Here is a 26531-nt window from a genome sequence, read left to right on the forward strand (position 1 = left end):
GAGTGTAAGTGTAGTTATTTTCTCACAGGTATGTGCTGGACACCCTTCTGGATAACATCCCTACCAGGGGTTGGTTTGTGCAAGGAGGTTGTACTTCTACTCAACAAGAAACACCCCAAAGTCTTTGGAGTCCAACTAAAGGCAAAACATTCCTGAAGTCCAGGATCCAATTGTTACATCGGCATCCTAAGAAGTGTGAACTAAGAGGTATGAAGTATTCATTCTGATTCTTTTTACTATAAGTAATGAGGATTCTCAATACCATACGGCTGTTACAATTAAGGAAAGCACGTATCTTATCCAAAGTCTTGCAGATATCCATCACTGCCAATAAGCAGGCTTTGCTGAGTATGAGTAATGCAACTTGTAACTCATAGAGTTTGCAGCAGCCGTTACCATTTCCCCACTTTATGGATGAGGCAATGGAGTCACGGAGGAATGAAGTGATTTGCCCAAAGAGTGCACTGAGTCAATAGCAGAGCTGCACACAGAACGCAGAATTCCCAGCCTTATCCATCGCAGTCCTTAGATAATATCATTGTATAAAGGCTCTATCTTTGTAAAGACTTCAGTGCTATAATTACCCTCCCAGGACTCTCATGGAAACAAGATATTTATAACTCCATTAAGCCATTCCTAGTACTTTTATGATCAAAGTGAAAACAATAAATCACGTTGTGCCCATCAGTCGCATGCCCAATGTCACTCAGAATGGCCCCACGATGAAAGCTTCTCCTTGGTTGCTTCAATCCAACGCTCGCTATCTTTTGAATGCCTTTCCTGTGTCTAATTCCCCAGTGGAGAGGGAATATATTTTGCCGTGTGATGAGCCATGCATTTAGAATGTACCAAATAACTGGCAAGGATGCTTGCTGCCAATGAAGCCTACTGTTTTATGCTACAACTGTGCTTTTAAAAGAAATACTTTTCCTGGAAGCCCTTCATGTTTGCCAGTTTCACCTGAAATGATCAAAGCTACCTCAGCATTTCCACTAATCCTTATCTAGCTCTAAAATTACGAGACAGACACCAGGAGTGACTGTGAGCAGGTCAGCAGCTAGGGCAATGGGACTGGCGCAGGGAAGTGCTTTAGCATGTGCTTGAATTGAAATCCATTCTCATTCTGCAAATCAATGAAGTATTTGCTGAAAGCAAAACACATCTTTGAGTTTTGTTGGCACAATGTTGAAGCACGACACAGAACTACAGCCTGTAGCTGCATTTCTTTCTGAAAGGAAGTAATTATTTTTAGCTCACCTCTCAATGGCCACAGCCCTATCTTTTAGTTCCCAGTAATCTGTTTGCAGGAGATACACAAACCTCTGGTTTCTGTGACAATCAGCAGCATGGAAAAGGTCGGATACCACCACTAATGCCGAGAGAGACCACTCCAACTACTTGACTGCTAAGCACAGACAAGAGGCAGTCAGCGAGGCTCATTAGAGGAAAGACATAAAAGAAGCTGCAATTACTCCGCGAGGCGGCTGCTGATATGAAGGGTTATCTGCTCACTTGGCTGACTGGAGAGGATTCACTTGCAGCAGTTCAACAAATTTAATAGATGATTTGATGAGTTTTCTGCCAAATGCTGTGTTTCCACTGATTTATCGAGGGTCCAGATGAGGCCACAAAGATGATCAGAGGGCTGCAGCACCTCCCCTACAAAGACAGGCTGAGGGAGCTGGGCTTGTTCAGCCTGGAGGAGAGAAGGCTGCGGGTGACCTCATTGCAGCCTTCCAGGACCTAAAGGGAGCCTACAAACAGGAGGGGAGATAACAGCAGGACAAGGGGAAATGGTTTGAAGTTGAAGGAGGGCAGATTTAGGCTGGATGTCAGGGGGAAGTTCTTTCCTATGAGAGTGGTGAGGTGCTGAACAGCTGCCCAGAGAGGCTGTGGATGCCCCGTCCGTCCCTGGAGGTGTCCAAGGCCAGGTTGGATGGGGCCCTGGGCAGCCTGGGCTGGTATGAAATGTGGAGGTTGGTGGCCCTGACTGTGGGGGGGGTTGGAACTTCATGATCCTTGAGGTCCCTTCCAGCCCAAGGCATTCTGTGATTCTGTGTTTCTATGATTCTATGATTATCATTGCAGTGGAAATATGAAAGTATTTCTACCTTCCTCAGAAGCATCACAAATGCCTGGTGGCAGTGGGGTGCTTTCTGTGGTGGCAGTACCTGAGTTGTTGTTTTTTCTGGAAACTCTGCTTTAAGGTACCACAAAATCCAAAAATGTTAAAGCAAACTTAGTTTGAAAGAGCTTTATTTTCGCTCCTCTTAACTCTAGATTTGCTCTCTTCTTCAGAAGATTTAACATTTGTTGCGGTGGCTCAGAAATAGGAATCACTGACTGCTAACCACATGAATGCCAACACACCATCCCAACCAGCCCGGGCTGAGGGCTGTGCTCTGATGGATGCTGCCTGGCTGGAGGTGGAATAATTCATTGTCAAAGATGCCACAGGACACCCACTGCACTCCCTTTAACATCCGTCCTTCATACAGGAGGCAGAAACACAAAGATAGGCCAAAAACTGTTCCTTTTTTTCTCTTTGGGTTTAAAGCCTCCTGCTCCATACAGCAGTAGCATGAATAAAAAGCTCATTGTGACCCCCATCGATCTGCAGGGAAACCTTCCATCAGTGAGAGGAACAACCACTTTGGAACTTCAGCACTGCCATTTTTAAAAGCGGACTGGACAAACATTTGTAGAATACTAATTTAGAAACTCTTCATCCAACTGTGTGTGTGGGATTGTAATCACAGAATCACGGAATCACAGAATGGTTGGGTTGGGAGGGACCTCAAGGATCATGAAGCTCCAACCCCCCACCACAGGCAGGGCCACCAACCTCCACATTTCATACCAGCCCAGGCTGCCCAGGGCCCCATCCAACCTGGCCTTTCATTGACTTTCCAATATCTGTTTAACCCTGTCCCAGTGGTAAAGTGCTACACCTCCCTCGCCCAGAAGCTTCTGAATTATTTCCAGGTAGAAGACCCCATTCAGCTCTATCACCTGACTACCACTCTGCTTTACTAATCCACCTCACATGGTTTTTTCTCCCTAGGAAAGCATGGAGCTGCCACTGACAACAGAGCAGTCACAGTGCTGGGATTTCAGAGGGAGAGTCACAAAGCCACTTCAATTCACGTTCTTGCTTGGTATCTCTCTGGCTGTCAAGAGCAGGTATTGTTAAATTGTAATATCCATAACTGAGATAATCCAACCATTTAATGAATTATACCATGCATTAATTTCCTACGGATATTATTCCCATAGTTTCTACCATTGCCAAAAGGCCATTTGTGGTTTTTTTGCAAGCACTTATAAAATGATGAATAACCTTTACTTAGAAGACTAAAAATGCATGCCTGCTATTATTGTATATGAAATCTGACAGCGGTTAAAGTGTTGGTATCTGAACTTACTTAATTGAGAGTTTCCTTGAGCAACGTTTACTAGATACTTTTCATAGAACTGAATAGTTTTAGATTTATTAACGTGTTCTGTCAATCATGTTAAGAAGTAAGAAGGTTTTCAATTCTAGACCACCAAACTAATGAACAGCAATGGCTTTTCTTGCAATCACTCTGCACTGGGGCCAACCACCACCACCAAGCTTTCACTGTGTATTCATGCCAGGATCAGTTCAGAGCAAATCAAACCCAGCAGAAATGGAAGGTGCTCCAGTGGAACAGCACCCCAACTGTTTCTCATGCTTGCAGCTTTGGCCTTGGCTTGAAAACATCTGCAGGAATTAGCAACCTGCTTTTCTGCTGCCTCTGGCAACACTTCCATGCAGGATTTTCAGACATAGCAGTTTTTTGTCCTGAATGTGTGGTTGGTGAGTTTAGCATATCATTAGACTGTGACTAATTTGGCAGGAGAGCTTGATTTTTCAGTACTAGGAGGTAGGCAATCAGGAAGACCATAGATAAGGCTGCGCTGTCATAGCATACTGCAACGCAGAGTATGTACAGAATTCAAAGTTGGAATTAAGAACTGTAACAGCAGAGAACTTGTTTGAATACTCAGAGCACAGAAGCAGCTCAGCGGTCCGTTCATCCAGGCAAAGAAAGGTAAGTTAGCAGTGGGCTCCTTTCATTCCCAGCCTTTATACTGGACCCGAAATGGTGTCAGGGGTTGCTGTGTCCCCACCAAATGCAAAGGGCTCTGAAAAGAGATTGATGGAAACATTTAAGTTAGTTCAGTTTATGGAACCATCACCTTGCTTTAATATTAGTACATAAACACATTTTTAGAGCTTTTTTTGTCTTAGAAACAAGACCAAATACTGAGAATATTTCTTGGCTCCACTGGAGTAGTTGAATAGGGCCTTCATATTTACTATTATTTGAGCTCCTGGAAGGGGATCACACATGAGATCTTAAGAACTCTAATGGTTTGGAGTATGTTCACCACTGTAACTGCCTGGGTGGGTGAAGACCTCAGGTACAAGCAGCTCCAGGCATGGCAGCACAGCACCAGTTAGGAAGAGCCAACCTTCCTCCTTATTGTGGGTGGGCTGTCTACTACTGCTTGAGATCAACCTCTCACATTCTTCAAGGATTCTTCAACTTCCAACCTAAAGGACAATGTCACAAAGCCCAGGCCACTTTCAACTCCTCCCTCTTCCCTTTGCCAGTTTAGCTGCAGGGCACGTAGGCTATGACAGCAGGCAGGTTTGCTTCACAGCAGTTCATGTTTGTGAAGAACCATGGTTTTTGGCAAGGGACACTGTGCAAATGAGGAAGGGAATTACAGCTGAAAGGAGTGATTATGCCACTCCTTCTTTATGGTAAAACCCCTCCGTGTCATGGTTGCTCCTTCATTCTTACCCTATTCCAGTACTTGAAGGGAGCGTATAAACAGGAGGGGAATGGCCGTTTACGAGGGTGGATGGTGATAGGACAAGGGGGAATGGTTTTAACCTGAGACAGGGGAGGTTTAGGTTGGATATGAGGAGGCAGTTTTTCCCCCAGAGGGTGGTGACGCACTGAACAGGTTGCCCAAGGAGGCTGTGGATGCCCCATCCCTGCAGGCATTCAAGGCCAGGCTGGATGTGGCTCTGGGCAGCCTGGGCTGCTGGTTGGCGACCCTGCACATAGCAGGGGGTTGGAACTGGATGGGCATTGTGGGCCTTTTCAACCCAGGCCATTCTATGATTATATGATTCTATTCAGTTTTCTTCCCCCAGTCAGGATGGAGCAGAAGAGCACAGGTAATGATAGAATCAAAGAATCATAGAAGCATTAAGGTTGGAAAAGACCTCTAAGATCATCTAGTCCAGCTGTCAGCCCATCACCCCCATGCCCACTGAGCCACATCCCTCAAATGCTGCATCTCATTTAACGCCTGCTTCAAGTACTAATAATCTAACTGCTATTCACTGTAGTTGTGAGTGGCAGAAATTGTAAAACCTCCTGTAATGTTTAGGCAATGATGAGAGAAAATACTCTCACACGTGCACTCTTGTATAGACAGCACAGCCCCATTGCATTGCTGGAGTTACTCTGAGTCTCCTGAATAACAATTAAGGTCAAATTATTGATTACATGTTTTAAATGCTCCTCAAAGCATTCTGCTTCATTACACATACGCTCAGTTGAGAATGGTTGTTCGGCTGAGCCCCATGAATGAAGGACTTAAAGATGTGGAATGGCAGGGAAAGGCACAGATCTTTTACCTCCTTTGGTACTGCATCCAAAAGCACGAATTCGTATTTGTACAGGAACAGCGCAACCAACAGCTGGATTTCCATGATAGCAAACCATCTGCAAGAGAAGGGAGAAGAGCACTGGGTGTCCATCCTGCTCACACGCGTGCTATCAGACAAGCAGCACGTTGCCTCCTGCACATCTTGCATCCCATGCCTCAGTATGCATTTATCTCCAGTAGCAAAAAATGCTGTTCAGTGAAGAATGCAAACGCAGCGGCTGTCCCTTCTGCCCAGTGACACCTCAGAGCAGCCGTACCCTCCGACACCCCATTTCAGAACAGCTCCTTGGCATTAGGGTTTTTTCCACTGTGTAAACATTGATGTTCTTCTAAGACTTGCTGACTTGAAATAACTTCCTAGGACTGAGCAGACAGTCAAATATAGAAGAGGCTGTATGACTAATTGTGCTATATAAAGTTGTATCATACAGCTGGGAGCCCGGTGACATCAGAGTGGATGTGACAGCAGGAGTTGGTACTCAGTGCGTCAGTGTTGAAATGCGGGATAAACCCAAGGGCATCGTTTTGTGTCTGTAACGTGCTCACAAAGCTCTCAGTCAGTCACGTTTCAGCAATAACTACAGGTGAACCCTTCCCAGCTATTATTTTTAAATGCTGGTATGTACAAGAACTTCCTCCATTCAGCCACTAGCATCCACCTATGCCAGCTCACGGGATTACTCATTGCAGAAGTCAGACATACGTCTTAAAGAGCTGCTTAAAATAGTAACGTTACCTTGCTCTTCTACACAGTTTATTTTCCATTAGCTGAGAATTGCTGGATAAAACAGCTATTGGGGAACTCACTGGGGAGAAGAGCGCATGACTGCACACAGCGTCAGCCTGGATTTGGCCTGGCAGGTGTGAAGAGGAAGCTAATAAGCCCCACGGGACCCAAGGAAGCTCCTGCAGAGCCATTCAGGTCTGCACACTGCACTGCCCAGCACTCTGCCATGAGAGGATGCTTGTTTGCTTTGACATAGCTTGAGACCCAAATTATCACTGTGATTCCACATTGCAGTACCTTGAGATAGGGTGCTTTTGGTGACCTTGAGCTCAGGGGAATGCAGAGCAGAGATATTTGAATGGAAACGAGCTTGGGTCAGGCAGGACTTCCTACCCCAAACTCCATGCCACCAAGGTGGGTTCCCTGCAGTCCTGCACTGCTTGCTTGCTTGGTGCTGCTGGTGCCTGAAGTCCTGCCTCTGCATCCCACCATGAGACTGCAAAGTGTTGTTGCAAACAGGCTGCTGTTCCTCCTGTCTGCAGAGATGCTGAGGCACAGGGATGGTAACACACGGCTGAGGTCCCAGCGTGCCCCTCTCCTCCTGGCCATGTCCCAGTCAGAATCCATGAGCTCTCCTGCAGCAGAATGCCCTTTAGTTCCCACTTGTCTTTCATATTCTTGGGTGCTTGAGCAGCTTTCCTCTAAGAACTCTGAGTCCTGCTCAATTTAGTGCCAAAGAGGTTTGTTTGACAAAGATGCACTTTCTGGAGCCTTGTTCCCAGCACACTGCTCCATACTTGTGCGGTGCTGGGACCCAGGCACTGAGATCCTACAGCAAACAGAGCCTGAGAATGAAATCACACCTCCTGTGATGAAGGGTTTATAATGTCAGCATGAGATCAGAGACAACAGACAGATCCATGCAAGATAAGCACAGCTGCACCAGAAGAACTCTCCTGGTCAGACAGAAGTGCCACTGCATGGGCAGGTTCAGTGCCATCAGACCTTTTCCTTAGGTACAGAAATGGCTTTGTGGGAGCTCTTCCCACGTCTGTTTGCTAGGATATTTAACAAGTTATTTGCTAGCTTTTGGTCTGATTGCATTGGCTTTTAACTTCATGATGAGCTTTTGCAATGTGTGGAGTAAAACGAAATGCTTGGTGCACTTCATTTACAAGCGCCAGTAGCGAATTAAATGAAAACTCATCTTCAACTTGAAATATCATTATTTGATTCAGTTATACCATGGAAATCTGCAGCCTGGGATCCAGATACATCCTTGATTCAATGTTTGCTTTCTTCCGGGGCCACCACATTACTCTGTCAGTATTACTACTGAAAGATGTGGAGGTGTCACCGTGTGGCCAAGGGGCCGAAAGGACTGCATCTGCCAGAAGTGATTCTCCACCTACTGTCTATACAGACACTGTCCCTTTCATTTTAACCACTGACTTACTTTAGAGATACTATCAGAGCCCAGAGAATAGCCAGATCAAAGACAAAGGTCCGTGTGTATAAGCAAGCAGAACCATCCTTCTGCAGCGTGTTGTGTACCTGTGAGTGCCTGCTGTGAACACGGCTGTTGCCTTTGCTGCCAACGAGGCTGTGCTCACATTCAGCTCAGGAACACTGTACAAGCCAGGGAGGCACAGCAGTGAGTGGGCACTTTGCTCTGCCAAGCCTGAGTAGTTTTAGTCACATTGCTTATGTGTGCAATGCCTTCACAAAGTCTATCTGATGTTCATGTCCAGCCTGGTACAGGGTGCAGACTCAAGAACACGGTTCTCTTACAACACCCTCTGGTTTCCTCGCTCCACATAAGGACTCTTGAGTTAAACTGACTTCTCTTAAGGATCCTTGGTTATTTGCTGCCTAAAGAAGATTGGGTTTTGAAGGCAGAGAAATGAGCATCGGGACGTTTAAACACAGAGACGTGGAGCAGCTGGTTCCTTGGGACTCATTCCAGGAAGAGGGACCACAGAGAAAACAGCAGAAGGAATGCAGGAAGCGCTGAGGCTGGCATTGCTGGAGGAAGGAACAGAGGCAGGATCTGCAATTTAAGCCATCATACAGCTGTGTGGGCCGTAATGCAAACGCAAAGGCTTTAAACAGAGAGGAACCATTTAAGACATCTGAAGATTAGCAAAGATGTCAGTGGCACGGAGGATGGATAGAGAGCGTCAGAGCAGAAAAACATTCTCTGTTTGGAAGTGCCTTATGGCACCTTACAGCCCATGTTTGTAAGTGGGACAACTCTCCCTTGATGTAAAGGGGCCTCAGTGGCAGCAGGTTAGAGGAGAAGAGCAGCAGGATAGGCTGACTCCCCTCGCTGAGCAGCATCCCTTGGGACACTTGGCTCAGATTCTGCTTTTACATTGTGGCTTCACCTGTTCTTTTCCAGGAAAGAAGCCACTTTCACATTAGTTTAAATAAGGTCCAGATAGCGCTGAGCATCAGAGCACTGACAAAGCAAAACAATGAAAACAGCGTATCTCCAAGTGTAAGAGGAGCCCAGTTCAGGAGGGTTGTTCTCTGCAGGGTTTGGGAATAAATAAACCCCAGCTGTTTCACTGACCTTCCTGGACACTGATGGTTCCCTCCTCCAAATGCCACAAAGCCGTCCAAGAAAGCATTCTTCTCTAAATTTGCCTCTTTCCAACGATCCTGTGGGAAGAAACTTTTTTTTTCCATATCAGTCTTATATAAATAAAGCTCAACTTTATTTCTCCAGGCTAAAAATGACCTTGAACAGCTAATCCTCCATCCCAAATTGCACTAATGCCGTTTTTTGCCTTCAACCTGGTAGTGTAGGAGTCTGCCTCAAAAGCCAGCGGTGACTCAGGGAAACAAGCCAGGGTCCCATGTGAAACACTGAGATGCCTCAAAATGCCAGAAAGGTGTTCAAAATCACCCCTACAGAGCATCTTCCTCAACATCCCTATTTCTCTAAACCTGCTGCTTGTTCTACTGAAATGCCAATGAAGGCATGAGCTCCAGGCAGCGCCTTTCCACAAACCATGTCCACATGTTAGAATCACAGAATGGTTGGGTTGGAAGGGACCTCAAGGATGATGAAGCTCCAACCCCCCCCACAGTCAGGGCCACCAACCTCCACATTTCATAGCAGCCCAGGCTGCCCAGGGCCCCATCCAACCTGGCCTTGAACACCTCCAGGGATGGACGGGGCATCCACAGCCTCTGTTACACACCAACAAACCAAGGTGTATGTATGTCACATGAGGGGAAGGGCAGCATTACACCACCCCATTCTCAGGAGTGAGCCATGCGGTGAGAAAATACACTCTTAGCAACTGCAGCAAAAAGAGCCTCGGCACCCAGAGGGCTCCTCGTTCCTGCCTGAGCCACTGCAGGAGGAAAGGACCAGCACAGCAGCCGGGCTGCAGCTGGAGTGGACTGACACTGGCAGAAGTGCATTGCTTGACCTTTGGGTGACAAGCAGAGCAGCCCCAGAAGCTCAGCACAGCTCCAGCAAAGCCTTCCAGTAACACCTGCTAAGCTTTTTGCAGCTATCGCTTCTGATGGAGCCCTTGGAGAAGACAGAATCTTATGTTTGTTTATTTGGGATCCTTATACAGCTTCAGCTCTTTAGAGCTTTCTGAAGAGGAAACTTGTTCACGTCAAAATCCATTAAAAGCAGGACGAAGATCTCAGAGGTGATGAAACAAAGCCACGTCCAAGGGCAGCTGCCCTATTCCTATGGGAAAAGGGATGAATTTCTGAACAAGTGACCTTGTTTTCAGCAATAACGTGTTATCAGAGAGATAAGTTGCTGCATCAGAGTTTCTGTGTGGGGCTTCAGAGAGGCAGGAACTGCTGAGAGGGATTTTGACTGGGTGAAGAGTTGGCCACAGGGGGAATTTTGTTTCAGTCACTCCTTGATGTACTTCTAAAAAAAGACAAATGTTCTGCAGCGGATGGTGCTAAAAAGAGCAGCTCCCAGCCTGCCCACACGGCCACCTGGGGTGGAATAATCAGCAAGAAACTCGAGATGAGCTGCTAAATTAGCAGAGCTAATACCAACCAGAAATCATCTGACTGGGAGGGCCAAAGAACCACAAAGAAACACTGGAGATAGGCTATACAGGAGCCAGGGAATGGGGGGCACTTGGAGGTTGTTTCGACAGTGAAGTCAGTGGTGTCCATCCACAGTGGGCTTTGAATCAGAAGCAGAGTGATGTGAGGTGGTACGGTATTATCTGACACACAAACCTGAACCTGAAAGTCTCGGTTATCTCTGCAGGGCCCTCTGCCCAGACACATCTCTGCACACCAGGACACCCCACAGAGGGAAAGCACCCGACCTGGAGCCAGCATGTCCGGATGCTTTTGTGGTATAACAGGTGAAGAGGACATCAGACTGCAAAATCCCCATGTTATGAGGGACATCTTACAGGTTTGAACATTTCTGGGTCGGGGAAATATTTCGGATTCCTGTGCAGCCAATAGGGAGACAACATCAGCATGTCACCTGCAGGGATGGTGAAGCTCTGAAAGGGAGAAGAGAAAACAAAGAGACAATCACAGCTTCAGCTCACGTAGCAGCCCCTGCTCACATCCTCCTCCACCAGCAGAAGCTCCTGGCAGAGGGCTCGTGAGTGGCAAAGCCACAGTGGGCATATCAGGCCTCATGCTTTGTGCTGTGCCCCATCTCCCATTAGGGAGGCCTAAATGGGGGAGAATGTGGAAAGACACCTTTTGTCCTAACCCACTTTGTCAGGAGTGCAAGTGCCAGAAATGTCGTTTCTGTCCCTCCCACATCTCGATGGAACTGTGTCATTTTACTCCTCCTGCATCTTTCCTCAAATGCTTCCTTCAAAACAAAGGGGAATTCACAGAAAGCCTTGTAGGACAGCAGACTCTGTGGGGCTTCATTACTTAAATGGGCAAGAGTGCCATTTCCTAAAGGGAGAGTGTTTTCCCCTCAGACACTCATTTGTCAGATGCCTGAATGCAGCCACTTCCTTATCTGCATGACAACGAAGAGGGCAATCAGAAGAGGAGCTTTAGCAGTTACAACCTTGTGGTCCCTTCTCATACATTTGTTGGGTCTGGTTCCTATTCCCTACACCTTCAGTGCTCAGATCAGTTCAATTTGATATCCATTTATCACAGAATCACAGAATGGCCTGGGTTGCAAAGGCCCACAATGCTCATCCAGTTCCAACCCCCTGCTATGTGCAGGGTCGCCAACCAGCAGCCCAGGCTGCCCAGAGCCACATCCAGCCTGGCCTTGAATGCCTGCAGGGATGGGGCATCCACAACCTCCTATATTGTGGAACATCTCTATTAATTTTAACTACATTCATTAGAGGGTCCCTTTTTAGAAGAATCATACAGTGTCCTCTGAAGAAAACGGAAAAAAAACAAACCAGAACCAAACCAAACCCACCCACCACCCAAAGCCAACCAACAGCCCATCCGTCACCTGAATTCTTATTGGCTTTATTACTTTCTTGGTGATTGCACCTGGAGACCTCAGCCGTATGGCTTCCAAAGTGCACCATTTAATATAAGGAAGGTTCTTCAAGTCCTCTTCTGAGACTTCTATTTCATCCTTACCTGTTGGGGGTATGAGAAAGAAGACTCCATGTAAAAACTACATTTCATACCTGTTTTGATATCTGCTGACATGTATGGCTTTGGACCTTCTGATAGAATACCTCAAGCCTTCAGGACATTGTTTTCATCTAGAACTTTCCTTTATATTTCCAAGTGAATAAAGAGAGCAAGATCAGTTTGAGTCCAACACTGGTAAGAAAAGCCTTTGGAAGTAATTTAGTAACTCTAAGGTAGCTGTAGTTATTGGTCAGAAGAGGAATGGGCTGTAACGGGCTGCTCAGCAATGTGGTGGGTCACTGTGCCTGGAGGTGCTCCAGAGCTGTGTAGATGTGGTACTGAGGGATGTGGTTTGGTGGGAAATATTGGTGGTGGGTGGTTGGGCTGGATGACCTGGGAGGTCTTTTCCAACCTTGGTGACTCCATGGTTCTATTGCTCTGTGATTCTAAGAGGCCAAACTGAACTGAAAGATATCTGGCCCTGCCACTGAAGCATGGAAAAAACAAATTGGGTCTAAATATTTGGTGTAGAATGGAGAGACGAGTACATACAGCTCTTTTTCTGCCTCTCTTACTAACATCAAGGGTGCTTTTGCTTAAAAATAAGTCGTGAGCACAGGCTGAACAAGCAGAGCCGGACCTCACGGTTTTGGTAGTGTCCCTGTCAGCAGCAATCACCATTCCCAGCCACTGCCCAATGTGCTTTGTGCTGGGCCAACATGGAACCACCATTCTGAGCTTCCAGAAGGCCATGATCTGAACCATTACCTGTGTTGCCAAAAACAGAAGTCAGGTCTTCCATGACTTTCTTGTAAACGGAAGGAGAAGAGAGTATGAAAACAAGGGTCCAGAATGCAATCTAAACAGAGATGAGAGTATTTTAGCTCAGGAACACAGAACAAAATCACAACATCTTTGTAGCTATGAGAGGAAAGAGAAAACATCTGCAGTGTTTGGAGGTGCCTCTGGTGGTTGGGGCACACGGGGAGCTGTGCTTCCCATACACACCTACAGCCAAGGCTCACATCCTGGCGGATTAGGTCTGCTCAGCTGCTGTGTACCAATCTCCGCTGAACATTACATAGGTGTGGCTTTGAGCTTAGAAGCACAAAATCCTCTCATTAATTTCTAGGAACGAGGTGTTGAAAGGAATTACTAAATCAAAGGAGCTGCTTCGGATAAAAGGGTTTCTTCTCAAACCTCCCCTTGGAGGTGAAAGGCCTTTTTTCCTCATTCCACTCACCAGAGCAGTGCCTTGTGACTGTTCTGAGAAACAGCGAAATATCTGCAGCTCTATTTAGAGCTGAATATTACAGAAGGAAGTCATGATAGCATGATGGAAGGAATGCCAGTTATCCTGATAACAGGCAGCAGGCCGTGCCTCTCCCTTATTCCGACATGTGGATCTGCAGAAACCCCACTGAAATGGACCACGTTCCTTTAGGGCAGGCAGCAGTACTGGCCAGCCTACAAAAGCTAGATGTACCCTTTGGGAGCACATATGAAAGTATCTCACTGTCATCTTCTTCTGAATCACAGCTGTACCGTAACTGAAAGAGCTTCATAGTCATAGCAAATAAAGGATGGTTCTCCCACTATGGACTTCTCATCTGAGCACTTCCAGTAAATGACTTTGGTCAGAATCATCTGTGTTAGATACACTGATCTCATTAGCACAGAGACACCTCTATCATTATCCATCAAATCCATTCCCAACACAGACAGAACTGAAGTGGCAGTAACATCAAACCACTGCTTTTCTTCTCCTGACACAGCATTGGCATTCATAGAATCATAGCATCACAGAATGGCCTGGGTTGAAAAGGACCACAACGCTCATCCAGTTCCAACCCCCTGCTATGTGCAGGGTCACCAACCAGCAGACCAGGCTGCCCAGAGCCACATCCAGCCTGGCCTTGAATTCATGGCTGCACTCATGCAGCCCAACAACCCCAGTCACTCCATTTTTACACACGGGCCAAGTTACCCTATTTTATGCTTTAGATGCACTTTACACAGAATATTTAAAATACAGTGTCCACTATAGTACAGCCACAGTGTTTCAAAATGGAGCTAAATGCTTTTTAGAGCTTAAGATTCTGATCTTAGCAGCTTAATAGCTCCCAAAATGTTACCATGCAGGACATTATAATCTAGGAAAAATACAGAACAAACTTTTCTCGTCACTGCCTCTGTGACACTGCAATCTGGGTGTATTTGTGGTGATGTACGTGGGTGTGATAATCCCTTCCTGGAATACACACAGCCTGGTGGCCTGTGGGTTAAGCACTGTGCTTCCCCAGTGCAGGCTTCTGAGCAGGAAAGGCCTCGCTCCCACCCATGTACTCACAGGGACAGCATTTGCCTGGGAGGCCCAGAGCATCAGGAGACCGTAGTTGGGAGCCAGATGTTTTCCTTGCAGGTTATCCAGGAGGTGCTGAAGTAGTGTCTGTTATAAACAAACAATATGAAGCAGTTCTAAAAATACATTAAAATCTAGCTTAGGGGATGACTTAGTGGAATTCAAGGAGGTAACATCAAAGCAATAGCGTTAGTTACGGGCTGTTAGCAGCCCCAGAGCACAGCCATGACAGCTGCTGGGAGGAAGTGAGCCTCCTCTGTAGGCAGAGGGCCCAAGGAAGCCCACACTGTGAGAGCCCCACTGAGTATGTGCACCACCTCCCTCCTCCCAGCGCTCTCAGGGGGTCTTATTCCCCCACTCCCCATCACTGCTTGTGTGTGGAGCAAAGCAAAAGCTCTTCTTTTGTCATTCCCACTCTACTTCTGCCCTCTAAAGAGCCCAAGACCCAAACGGAACCAACAGGAGGAGGAGGAATGATGTTCCTGCTGCTCCTGCCACGGAGGTGCTCAGTCCATCAGTGGGGGTCTGAGTGCCAGCAGTGCCAGCTCTGGGTGTTCCTTACCGACCTGACCAGTGGCCTTGATGGTGTCACATCCATCCTCTGCAGCTGCAGCAACCACTGAATGCTCGAGCATCAGCTTTTGCTTACAGCAGAAGTTCCTGCCCACCTAAGAGCCTGAGTATGTGCCCCCTACTCCCTGCACCTCCCCCCTCCTGCCATCCTCTCTCCTCCCCTCCGTCTCTTTCCATTCTTCTGATCTACTTTATGGAAGAAACCATGGCATGTCAAGCTTTTACAGTTGCCCCAAAATATGGTTTGTTTAATGATCTGTTCTGTAACCATGTGGCAGATGGAAACTCCCAGGCCAGCCTGCACTCAAGCCTGTCATCCACACCGGCAGCACTCCTGCCATGGCCTAGGAGAATAACCAGCAGGACAACTTATCACCACTCTGACACAAGCAATATTTAGGGTACTCGCCTTCCAATCCACTTATCTGCCTTTTTCCTGCTCATCTGGCTGCTGGAGGATCTAATCTCTACAGTGAGGCTTAAAAATAGCACATGGAAGGTTTTGAAATCACACAGCCCAGTGCCCTGAGAGGCAATGAAGAGGTCCTTCCCTCTCCTTCAGCTGCTCACTGTAACTGCAGCACCCAACCCAGGACAGATGGCTCACAGCACCGACCCCCTGGCTTCAAACTCTCCATGGAATCTGAAAGTCTTGGAACTGCAGGAGACAAACTACACTGAGCAGCAGTGCACAAAAAGTATGGGTTAATGGAAGAAACAGCACTACTGGGCAGCTAATGTGTATCTATAAAAGCTGACCTATCTGGTGTTTTTCCTCTAGTACTTAAATAGTGCCCTCCATTCCTTCAGTCAGAATATACCACAAAGTCCTCTTATTTCAGAGCCTCGGATGTTTACCTTGGACGTGGTCTCCGAAGGATTGGTTCTTTCAGCATCTGACACTACTTTCTCAAATAATTTTAGAAGCCATTTTTTGGATTTAGACCAGTTCCTGTAAAGAAAAGCAACAAGTAGGGAGCACTTAACCAAGGCAGCACAAACCAACATTTCCTTTTGCATGAGAAGGACTCCTTGGTCTCCTTCCAAAAGCACCGCGGCAGCAGCCAGCTGATGAACATCACTGTGCTGGGCAGCAGTGCTGGCTGATGGAGGAGCAGCACTGGACCCCTTCCCCTGGCCAGGACTCATCCTGCACCCCCATTAATGGAGACTCCTGAACTTCCACAGCCACTCCACCCGAGGTTTTCATTTTGCTTTTGGACAGATCCCTTCGGTCAATCTCTGAGTGAACGAAGGCCTCATTTTCAGAGCATCCCAGTTCTCTCTGAAGACGACTCTGAGGTACTCAAGGCGTTGCTGTGGCTCTGGGAGCTCTGCAAGCTCTTTCCTTGGGTTCTGCTTGCCTCTACCCAGGGTCAGCTCTGCAGCAGTGTAACCCAGGGTGAGACCAGCAGCAAAGCAGCAAAGGTGTGAGAAAGCACAGAGAGGGGTCCCAGAGGCGAGATGGGAGGGGATAAGCTTTCAAATAATAAGAGCTCAGGGAAGTGGTCCCTGGATTCGGGCTGGGTTCCCCCTACACCAGCCATCTGTTGAGCTCTATTATGAAAAGTTACACTCTTTGTCCTCGTGATTGCAAGACCTTGGCACAATTGATTTTAACAAGTACTCAATACATGAAGTGGATGGGCTTTTGGAGAGAATCTGCACAACAAAAGGCAATAGAGAATCTGGGTAGACCAAATGGGGACCCTTTACAAGTCACTGGTACAGAAGCCTTGTTCAGGGATGCCACAAGGCTCGAGTACAATTGAATGCTGCGGCTTTATACCAGTCCAAAGGCAGCCCTTGGTGCCTTTCTAAAGGTCCCTGATGCAGGTAAGACCCAATGTTTGTTTAGCAGCATAAAGCAGGGGCTGGGTGAACCTTTCATGCAGTTCATCGATAAACTGAAAGACAGTCTGGACAAACAGATGGCCAGTGAGGAGGCACGGGAAATACTGCTACAAAAGATGGCTATAGAAAATGCTAACGAGGATCACGGAACCATAGAATGGCCTGGGTTGAAAAGGACCACAATGACCACACATACTGCGGGCTCAAACACTGTGGGTATCACACATTTGGCCAACCCTGACTTGCACGCTGCAGTCAGGGAGTCCATGGCAGAAATGTGAGGTGTGTGGCATCACAGACTCTGGGGCAGATGTCACAGTAATTGCCCAAAGTGCCTGGCCATCACATTGGCCCACCTCACAGGTTCATACCACATTAACAGGAGTAGGAGGCCAGACTGTCCCTGTACAAAGTGCACACGTGATTCAAGTAGTGGGCCCCAAAGGCAGAAGAGCCTGTGTTTGTCCATATGTCCTCCAAGTGCCACTGACTCCTTGGGGACGAACTGCCCTTCTCAGTGGAGACTGAACTGGGGGACAAACCTATCATAGGGGTGGCTGCAGTGCAGCATCCATTACCACTCCTATGGCAGACATCAGATCCTGTGTGGGTGGATGAGTGGTCCCTTAGTAGTGAAAAGCTGCACCACTTCCATGAGCTGGTTCAGGAACGGTTAACAGCTGGCCACATAATTCCTATTACCAGCCCATGGAACCCTCCAGTGTTTGTGACTGGAAAGCTGAGGACTTCCTACAAAAGAGAATATGTAAATCTAGGCTGCAATACAGACATTGATCTCTCTGGACCAACCATTTATGGCTGGACAGTGCTGGGTTATGACGACTGGCTTGCTGGCTATCAGATGGCTTTTGATAGAGCCAAATCTAAGCTTTCACAAAACAACTTTGCCCTGGGATACAAGGCAGGAGACTTTCAGCTGCACATTAATGTGAATGATGGCACAGAGTTTGGTGGGTCTGTTTATCAGGAGGTTAATAATGAGGGTGAGACATCAGTCAATCTTGCATGGACTGCTGGCAGTAACAACATGTGTTTTGGCATTGCTGTTGAGTACCAACTGGACGAGAAGACTTCCACTGTGGCTAAAGTGAATATTTGAACCATAGAATGGCCGGGGTTGAAAAGGCCCACAATGCTCATCTCATTCCAACCCCCTGCTATGTGCAGGGTCGCCAACCAGCAGACCAGGCTGCCCAGAGCCACATCCAGCCCGGCCTTGAATAATGCCAGCCTGATTGGAATTGGTTACGCTCTTGCTCTTCAACCTGGTGTAAAGCTGACCCTCTCAGGCTTGACTGATGGCAAGAATTTCAGTGCTGGAGGTCACAAAGTTGAGCTAGGATTTGAGCTGGAAGCTTAATGCATTTAATGCATTTAACAACAGATGGTGCTCTAGAAGATGAAGGTCAGCTGTACGCGGTGTGCTTTGGCCTTAACATTACACTGAAGTCTCGAGAAGCATGAACTTTCTGCTTCTTCCAAAGTATGCTTTCAACCCAACATTAAAGTCCAGGGAGTACAAGCACCTCTAAAAGGAGATACTTGAAGGCATGCATGGAAGCTCTGATGTTTGTGCCACATTTCACTTGTTTATCACATTGTAAATGGGTTCTTAAAAGGACAAGAATGTCCCCCCTCTTCCCCGTGTTGTGCTGTATCCCGCATGTCCTGTACTCCACTCCCTTTTACAAAAGGTGATCTGTTCTGTTGTGCAAAACTTCGTTTTACATCAGAATGAAATAAACCAGTCACAGCTGGAACAGAACAAAATAAAGGGGGAAAGGTTTGCACAGATACCAGACTACAATGCACTCCAGCCAGAGCCATAAAGCCCTGCTTGACTGTACCACCAGCATCTCCCGCTGCTTCCTGGATCCACAACAGCCTTCTGGGCATCCTCCCAACCGAAGCCTACAGAGGCAACCAGACTGTGGATACTGCAGCCAACCTCTCAGCATCAAGCAATACAACTGCCTCAGAAAAGGTCTGATTTGTGGGGCAAAAGCTATGTGTTGAAAACTCCTGGGGTTGGTTGGATGCGTGGTTGTGAGCACCTACAATAAATGTCTTCGTTCTGCACCAACAACGGAGTCCGTACCTCGCTTGCCACAGGTCAGCACATCCCCCTCCAGGAGAAGATCCCTGAGTGTTAATATTGCAGCAAGCAAGGTGCCTGCATGGGGTACAGCACGTGCACCAACCCTACCATTACCTCAGGAAGCACTCTGGCATCTGAGAAGCATATTCAAAGTCTTCGTCGTACTTCCAAAAGTGTTCTTCAAACTCCCTGAGTTCGCTGTGGCTGGTCGGGCAGGCGCCTTTCCCAAACAAAGTGTTCACCACTGCTGGATACATGATGTGCCTGCAAGGACAAGATGGCTGTGAGTGACCGGCAGGAGAGCTGCTGGAGCACGTGGAGCTCAGGACGCGGCGCGGAGCTGCAGGTGGGCCTCCTGCACCACACAGCACAGAAGTGCTAGCACAAGAAGAAGTCCTGCACCTCAGCCAGACCCTTCTCACAGATCTCAGCAGAGGTGGGAGATACACAGACCTCAGGCTCTGCCCCTGAGTACAGCCAGATTTCATCAGTGGGCATTTGGTCCCATGAGCGGTGCCACCGAGGTCCCTCTGTTCCCATTACCCACCCACCTGCTTCCAGGTTGGCCATGCCGGCCTCCTGGGCAGTGCACAGCCCCTTCTGCAACCAGACCCCACAGCAATCCCTCCTCTGGCCGCAGCTCTGCTGGACTGCACAATGCTTTTTTGCCTTCCTTTTGTCTCACCCCCGCCCTTTGAGCTCCTCCATCATCCTGCAGGCTTCTCGCTCCTTTCCCAGACCGTTTCACCTGGACTGCTGTGCTCCAGAAAATCCTTACCAGACAGTCTTTGCTTGGTTCCAGCTACTTCTAACCGTGTATTTCAGGCAATGCCTCTCCCTTTCTTGCTTTCCTACAGATCACAGGGGAGATGGAGCCACCTGCTGGCTCTATGGATGTAACATTGAGCCAGCGCAATAATGCTCAGCCAGGACACTGCATTCTAATTCTTCCACCCCTCCTGATCCAGCAGAACCAGAAGAACAGGTCACACTCAGTACAAATTTACCACGGGTGCCTCTTACAGATACTGCAGTTTATCATCCGTGAGCACTTCTTTACATCTCAGGCCAATCAGACCTGGGTTTGATCAGCTGTGGCCACGGCGTGCCATGCTTCCCAGGGCTGCAGCGGGGATGGGACGTGCACCCTCAGCACCGCTGACTGCAGTAGGCCATGGGCTGTGTTGGTACCACTAAGGGCTGAGAGCCTGAGCTCCACGTGCTTGCTGGTACCACCTCTGCTCCATGCACTGCAGACACGCAGTGAGGATCCTCACCTCACCAGCTCCATGAGGTCTCCCGTGCCCTCGGTGCCCAGGTGTGCCATGTGCTCGTGCAGCTCCTTACACAGTGTGCCCGTGAACATGTGCAGATTGGAGGGACCCATCTTCCCCTTCATCATGCTGTACAGCCTGCCATGATTCTGATAGAAGGCCTCTGCGGGAACAGAGACTGCAGACAAAAAGGAATGGAAGCACATTGGAGGTAAAGCAGTTAGCAAATGACAGAGAGAAAACACTCACGTCACCTGTGACTCCCTGAAGTGCCTTAGCCCTCATTGCTCTGCAGTGAGATTCCCTGCAGCCTCCCTCCCAGCACTGCCAGGATTTCGGTGAGCCCCTCTGCCTCTGTCCATCCACACAGCATCTCCCTGCCTGCTCTCCAGTGCGCACACAGCCAGCCACATCTCCTCCCATGCCTCCTGCAGCTGGACACAGATGCACTCCACAGAGCCAAAGGAATCAGAAAAGAAACATAAATGAAACCAATAATGAAAGAGTTTGAGGCTTCATGCTACAGCACATCCTCGCAGCTGTGCAAGGAGAGGCTCAGTGTGGGGACTCCAGGCTCTCTGCTATATACAACCAGATGTGTCCAGTGGGGATAGGAAGGCCAGAGGGTCAGAGGTCCAGGACAGAGGTCTCTGCCCTGGAACTGTCACTCTGTCATCACCATGCAGCCCCAGCCCTGTCCTGCACCAACACTCTGCTGTGTGGAACAGCATGGGAGCAGTAGCATGTTGATCTCATTAGACTGGATCGATGGGCCAAGGTTAACTATATGAGTTTCAATAGGGCCAAGTGTCAGGTCCTGCATTTTGGTCATAACAACCTCAGGCAACCCTACAGGCTTGGGGAGGATTGGCTGGAAAGCTGCCTGATGGAAAAGGACCTTGGTGTACTGATGGACAGTGGGCTGAATATGAGCCAGCAGTGTGCCCAGGCGGCCAAGAAGGCCAATGGCATCCTGGCTTGGATCAGGAACGGTGTGGTGAGCAGCACTAGGGAAGTCATCCTGCCATGTACTCAGCATTGGTGAGGCCTCACCTCGAGTGCTGTGTTCAGTTTTGGGCACCTCAGTACAGAAAGGACACAGAGGTGCTGGAGCAGGTCTGGAGGGCAACAAGGCTGGGGAAGGGCTGGGAGAATACGGCCTGTGAGGAGAGACTGAAGGAACTGGGGCTGTTTGGTCTGGGAAAAGGAGGCTGAGGGGAGACCTTATTGCTCTCTGCCAATACCTGAAAGGTGACTGCAGCAGAGCGGGGTTGGTCTCTTCTCACTGCTGACAGATTGAGCGGAGGGCTGTTAGAGTTAGGGTAGGATGGTTGGGGTGGGGTTGGACTGGATGATCTTGAAGGTCTTCTCCAACCTGAGCGATTCTATGATTCTATCACCCCTGTGACTGCCCCCAAACCACTCTGCAGACAGCAGTGCTGGACCTTCAGGAAGGAATGTCATTCACCCTGAATTTTGCAGTGTGCTCATGGGGCTCTGGGTTGGCCTTCAGTGCTGCTGGGCATGTAGGTGCGATTTCTGTTAAGGGGAAGCTCTCCTTTACCTGCATTCGCAACAACTCGCTGTACTGCCTGCTCAAAATTGAGGTCCTTTGATGTAAAAAACACTTCAGCTCCTTCATCTTCAGTCACAAACGTAAATCGCTTCCCCAGGGCAAACACAGTGAAGATGGGCCCATGCTGGAACAAAGCAGGGTGTGGGGTTACGCTGCAGCTCCGGCCCCGCTCCCACCTGGAGGACCCAAAGCTGCAGGGGTGGGAGCAGAAGAGATCCCCTCCCTGAGCATCCTGCCCAGGGCTGAGTCACTCTGCGTCCCACACAGCACAGCCCAGCTGGGTTTGAAGAAGTAGAGGAACATCCCTGCATCCCTCAGCTGCTGGAGCAGAGCACCCACACTGCCATGCCTCCTGATCCCACCTAATTCAATCCATGTTTTACTACCTGGCAGTCCCCCCTCCTGCACCTCTAAATGCATTTTTCCTTAGTTTAAAGGTCTGAAAATACCAATGCTCTTTTTTTTGGGACAGTTTCTTGTAAGGCTAATCAAAGCAGCAAGCAAACATGGGCAGAACCAATGGAGCTTCTCAAGCCTGAACACACTTCTCCATAGGAATCCCAGTTCTTTCCCATAGGAACCCCAGTTTCTCATGCAGCAGAGCTGGCAGCCTATGAGCGGTTGGTTGGCTGAAAGCAGGGCAAAATGCTCACTATGAGGTTACAGGACAGATGGATGGCCACAGGATGCTGAGGAAGGCAAAATAAGCAGTGTAACAACAGGGGTTTGGCTATCACAGCGGGATCAGCTGGAGGCAAGCTGCAGCCTGTGGAGTCCTGAGAGAAATGGGGGAGGAAGAACAGGAGGGGTAGGGCAGCTTTGGTGCATTGCCGTGCAATTCTGGGCCAGGTCTGTGCATGTTGGGGCCATTTTAGGACAGGTTCAGTACACTCTGTGGCAGTTTTACTGCCTTTGGGGTCATTTTAGGGCAGTGTGGGTGTATTTTGGTGCATTTCGCTGCACTTCTGGGGCAGTTTTGGTGCATTCTGGGGCCATTTTAGGGCAGTATTGCTGCACTTTGATGATCTGGGTGCACTGAGGCAGTTTCAGTGCCTTCTGGGGTCACTTTAGGGCAGTTGTGGGGGATTTGGGGCATTTTGCTGCACTTCTGGGGCAGTCCTGGTGCATTTCGGTGTACTTGTGGGGCTGCTCAAAGCCTGCCTGCAGGCACAGAATCACAGAATGGTTGGGTTGGAAGGGACCTCCAGGATGATGAAGCTCCAACCACAGGCAGGGCCACCAACCTCCACATTTCATAGCAGCCCAGGCTGCCCAGGGCCCCATCTAACCTGGCCTTGAACACCTCCAGGGATGGACGGGGCATCCACAGCCTCTCTGGGCAGCTGTTCAGCACCTCACCACTCTCACAGTAAAGAACTTCCCCCTGACATCCAACCTCAATCTTCCCTCCTTCAACTTCAAACTGTTGCTTCTTCCCGGAGCTGCATGGCTGCTGTCCCCCAGCAGCTCCTTCCCAGCTGGTTCCTTTACATTAGAGCATGAGGATCATTATACCCGCACAGATGACAGCTCTGTGCTCAGGCACCCGTCCCAAGCAGTGCTGCCAGTGCTCTGGTTCAGGTATTGGACAGACCAACCAGGGCTGAAGCATTGCTGGGCCTGCTGCTCACCAACACAGAGGAGATCAATCAAGGTGTTAAGGTGGGAGGCAGCCTGGGCTGCAGTGACCATTCCCTGGTTGAGTTTGTGATCTCGAGGAATGTGGGTTTGGCAAAGAGTGGGTCAGGACTCTGAACTTCAGAAAAGTGAACTTTAGGAATTGTTGGCCAAGATCTGCTGGGATGCTGTCCTTAGAGATGTTGAGGAGAGCTGGCTGCTCTTCAAGGATGTGCAAGGTTCTGCACCTGGGCTGCAGGAATCCCAGGCATATATACAGACTGGAAGGAGTAGTTCTTGAGAGCAGCCCTGCAGAGAAGGGCCTGGGGGTCCTGGTGGAGGAAAAACTGACCATGAGGCAGCAGTGTGCTCTTACAGCTCAAAAAGCAAATGGGATCCTGAGCTCCATCAGCAGAGGGGAGGCCAGCAGGGACAGGGAGGTGATTGTCCCTCCCTGCTCTGTCCTCGTGAGGCCCCATCTGCAGTACTGAGTCCAGGTCTGGGGCCCCAATACAAGAAAGAAAGACAGGGAGCTGTTGGAGAGGGTCCAGAGAGGGCCACAAAGATGAACAGAGGGCTGCAGCACCTCCCATACAAAGACAGGCTGAGGGAGCTGGGCTTGTTCAGCCTGGAGGAGAGAAGGCTGTGGGTGACCTCATTGCAGCCTCCCAGGACCTACAGGGAGCCTACAAACAGGAAGGGAGTCAACTTCTGGAAAGGGGAGATAACAGCAGGACAAGGGAAAATGGTTTGAAATTGAAGGAGGGAAGACTGAGGTTGGATGTCGGGGAAGTTCATTCCTATGATAGTACTGAACAGCTGCCCAGAGAGGCTGTGGATGCCCCGTCCATCCCTGGAGGTGTTCAAGGCCAGGTTGGATGGCGCCCTGGGCAGCCTGGGCTGCTATGAAATGTGGAGGTTGGTGGCCCTGCCTGTGGGGGGGGTTGGAGCTTCATGATCCTTGAGGTCCCTTCCAACTCGGGCCGTTCTGTGACTGTGAAGGAGCAAACTACTGATCCCGCTGCGCACTGCTGAAACACAGAAGCAACGCATGTTAACGAGCACGAGGCAGAGCTGGAGCGCTCGGAGAAGCCCCTGACCGCGGTCACACAGCCCAGCGCTCTCCCTGCTGCCGCCCCGCCGCGCTGCGCTGCGTGGGCTGCGAGGACCGAACCCGGCTCCGTCCGCCGGCACCGCGCGCCCCGTCCCGCAGCCTCACCTCAGCCCGGGCTCGCTCGATGAACTCCAGCGGCGCTCTCGCGAGGCGGAAGGCGGCCCCCAGGCAGGGCACGCGGCTCCCGATGCAGGGGGGACGGCGCGGCTCGCTCGGAGGAAACAAAACCCACGCGACGACGGCGACAGCCAGCAGAGCCGCCAGCAGCACCGCCGCCGCCATGGCCGCTCCGCCCCGCCCCGCCCCTCCGCTCTGCGGCCTCGGACGGCGTGCGCGGGCAGAGCGGCGGGCGGAGCAGTGCGGGGCTGTGCCGGTTGTGACCCGGCGCGGTGCTCCTCGCCGGTAACGGCCTGCAGGGATGCCGTGCCGGCGGACCCGATGTCCGTAGGGTATTGGGGATGGAGACCTTCATAGAATCATAGAATCGCTCAGGTTGGAAAAGACCTTAAAGATCATCCAGTCCAACCCCAACCCAACCATCCTACCCTAACTCTAACAGCCCTCCGCTCAGTCATGGCCCTGAGCACCACATCCAGACGGTTGTTAAACACATGCAGGGATGGTGACTCAACCACCTCCCTGGGCAGCCCATCCCAGTGCTTAACAGCCCTTTCTGTACAGAAGTGTTTCCTGATATCCAACCTAAACCTCCCCAGGCACAACTTGAGGCCATTTCCCCTCGTCCTGTCACCTGTCAGCAGTGAGAAGAGACCAACCCCGCTCTGCTGCAGTCACCTTTCAGGTATTGGCAGAGAGCAATGAGGTCTTCCCTCAGCCTCCTTTTCCCAGACCAAACAGCCCCAGTTCCTTCAGTCTCTCCTCATAGGCCGTATTCTCCCAGCCCTTCCCCAGCCTTGTTGCCCTTCTCTGGACCTGCTGCAGCACCTCTGTGTCCTTTCTGTACTGAGGTGCCCAAAACTGAACACAGCACTCGAGGTGAGGCCTCACCAATGCTGAGTACAGGGCAGGATGACTTCCCTAGTGCTGCTCACCACACCGTTCCTGACCCAAGCCAGGATGCCATTGGCCTTCTTGGCCACCTGGGCACACTGCTGGCTCATATTCAGCCCACTGTCCATCAGTACACCAAGGTCCCTTTCCATCAGGCAGCTTTCAGCCACTCCTCCCCAAGCTTGTAGGGTTGCCTGGTTGTCTGCAGCCTCGAGCACAGCACTGCTGTGGGCAATGTAACTGGTTTGCTGCAGGAGCTGGGACGAACCGCTGCCTACCTTGGCAGCAAGGTGCTGACTTTGCAGGGATTGGCTTCTCACTGTAAATGCACATTACTGCAAGACAAACCTGTGTCCTCTGCCTGCTGGGGAATTTGAAAGCGGGGCTGGCAGATGTGCACCTGCAGTGTTTGCGGAGCAGCCCTGTGGGCAGCCCAGGGGGAGGCGATCTGGCTCCCTGCCTGGCCAGCTGTGAACTCTGCAATAATCAATACATTCTAATTATTAACTCCTTACTGTTACAGTGTCGGTCAGGTATTCTCATAATCACACACAGGATCATATTCAACCGCGTATTTAGAGCCAATATTCAATCAAATATTTAGAGCCAACATCCAATCTTGGCTCTAAAATGTGTTTTAAGGTGGGATTACACAATGTAATAAAGCACTTGTCATGCCCAATGCTATGGGAAAGTGTTTCATGCACTACCAAGCAGTTTTGAGTTTCAGATGGACAGTCAGTTATTACAAAACAGGGGGTGACATCCAATGCTTACTGTGCTGTCCTGTCTGCAAGCCCTGAGCGAGGAGCGGAATGAAGATTTCAGTTGGATATCAGGGGAAGTTCTTTCCTATGAGGGTGGTGACGCACTGAACAGGTTGCCCAAGGAGGCTGTGGATGCCCCATCCCTGCAGGCATTCAAGGCCAGGCTGGATGTGGCTCTGGGCAGCCTGGGCTGCTGGTTGGCGACCCTGCACATAGCAGGGGGTTGGAACTGGGTGAGCACCGTG

At 49.6% G+C, this 26531-nt stretch overlaps 1 protein-coding gene across 9 annotated transcripts; it reads right to left on the reverse strand.

The window, feature by feature from the left end:
• Positions 1–3210: 3210 nt before the first annotated feature.
• Positions 3211–24814, reverse strand: CYP39A1 (cytochrome P450 family 39 subfamily A member 1). Of its 9 annotated transcripts, none has more exons than XM_420063.8 (12): positions 24614–24814; positions 21766–21901; positions 20205–20379; positions 19042–19191; positions 15813–15906; positions 14370–14468; positions 12788–12878; positions 11889–12022; positions 10855–10950; positions 9018–9106; positions 5684–5771; positions 3211–4170 (listed from the first exon to the last, which is right to left on the reverse strand). In XM_420063.8, exons 1-12 carry the CDS (start codon positions 24788–24790, stop codon positions 4099–4101), a joined length of 1401 nt encoding a protein of 466 aa, XP_420063.3. In that variant the 5' UTR covers positions 24791–24814; the 3' UTR covers positions 3211–4098. The 9 variants fall into 9 exon arrangements, 8 of the variants coding, with proteins under 8 accessions (XP_420063.3, XP_004935983.2, XP_040554551.1 ...); XM_004935926.5 differs by having other exon boundaries at positions 3464–4170; positions 11913–12022; XM_040698617.2 differs by lacking the exon at positions 21766–21901 and having other exon boundaries at positions 3464–4170.
• Positions 24815–26531: the final 1717 nt, after the last annotated feature.

The sequence above is a fragment of the Gallus gallus genome, chromosome 3, assembly GCF_016699485.2.
Source record: "Gallus gallus isolate bGalGal1 chromosome 3, bGalGal1.mat.broiler.GRCg7b, whole genome shotgun sequence".
NCBI classification, from domain to species: domain Eukaryota; kingdom Metazoa; phylum Chordata; class Aves; order Galliformes; family Phasianidae; genus Gallus; species Gallus gallus.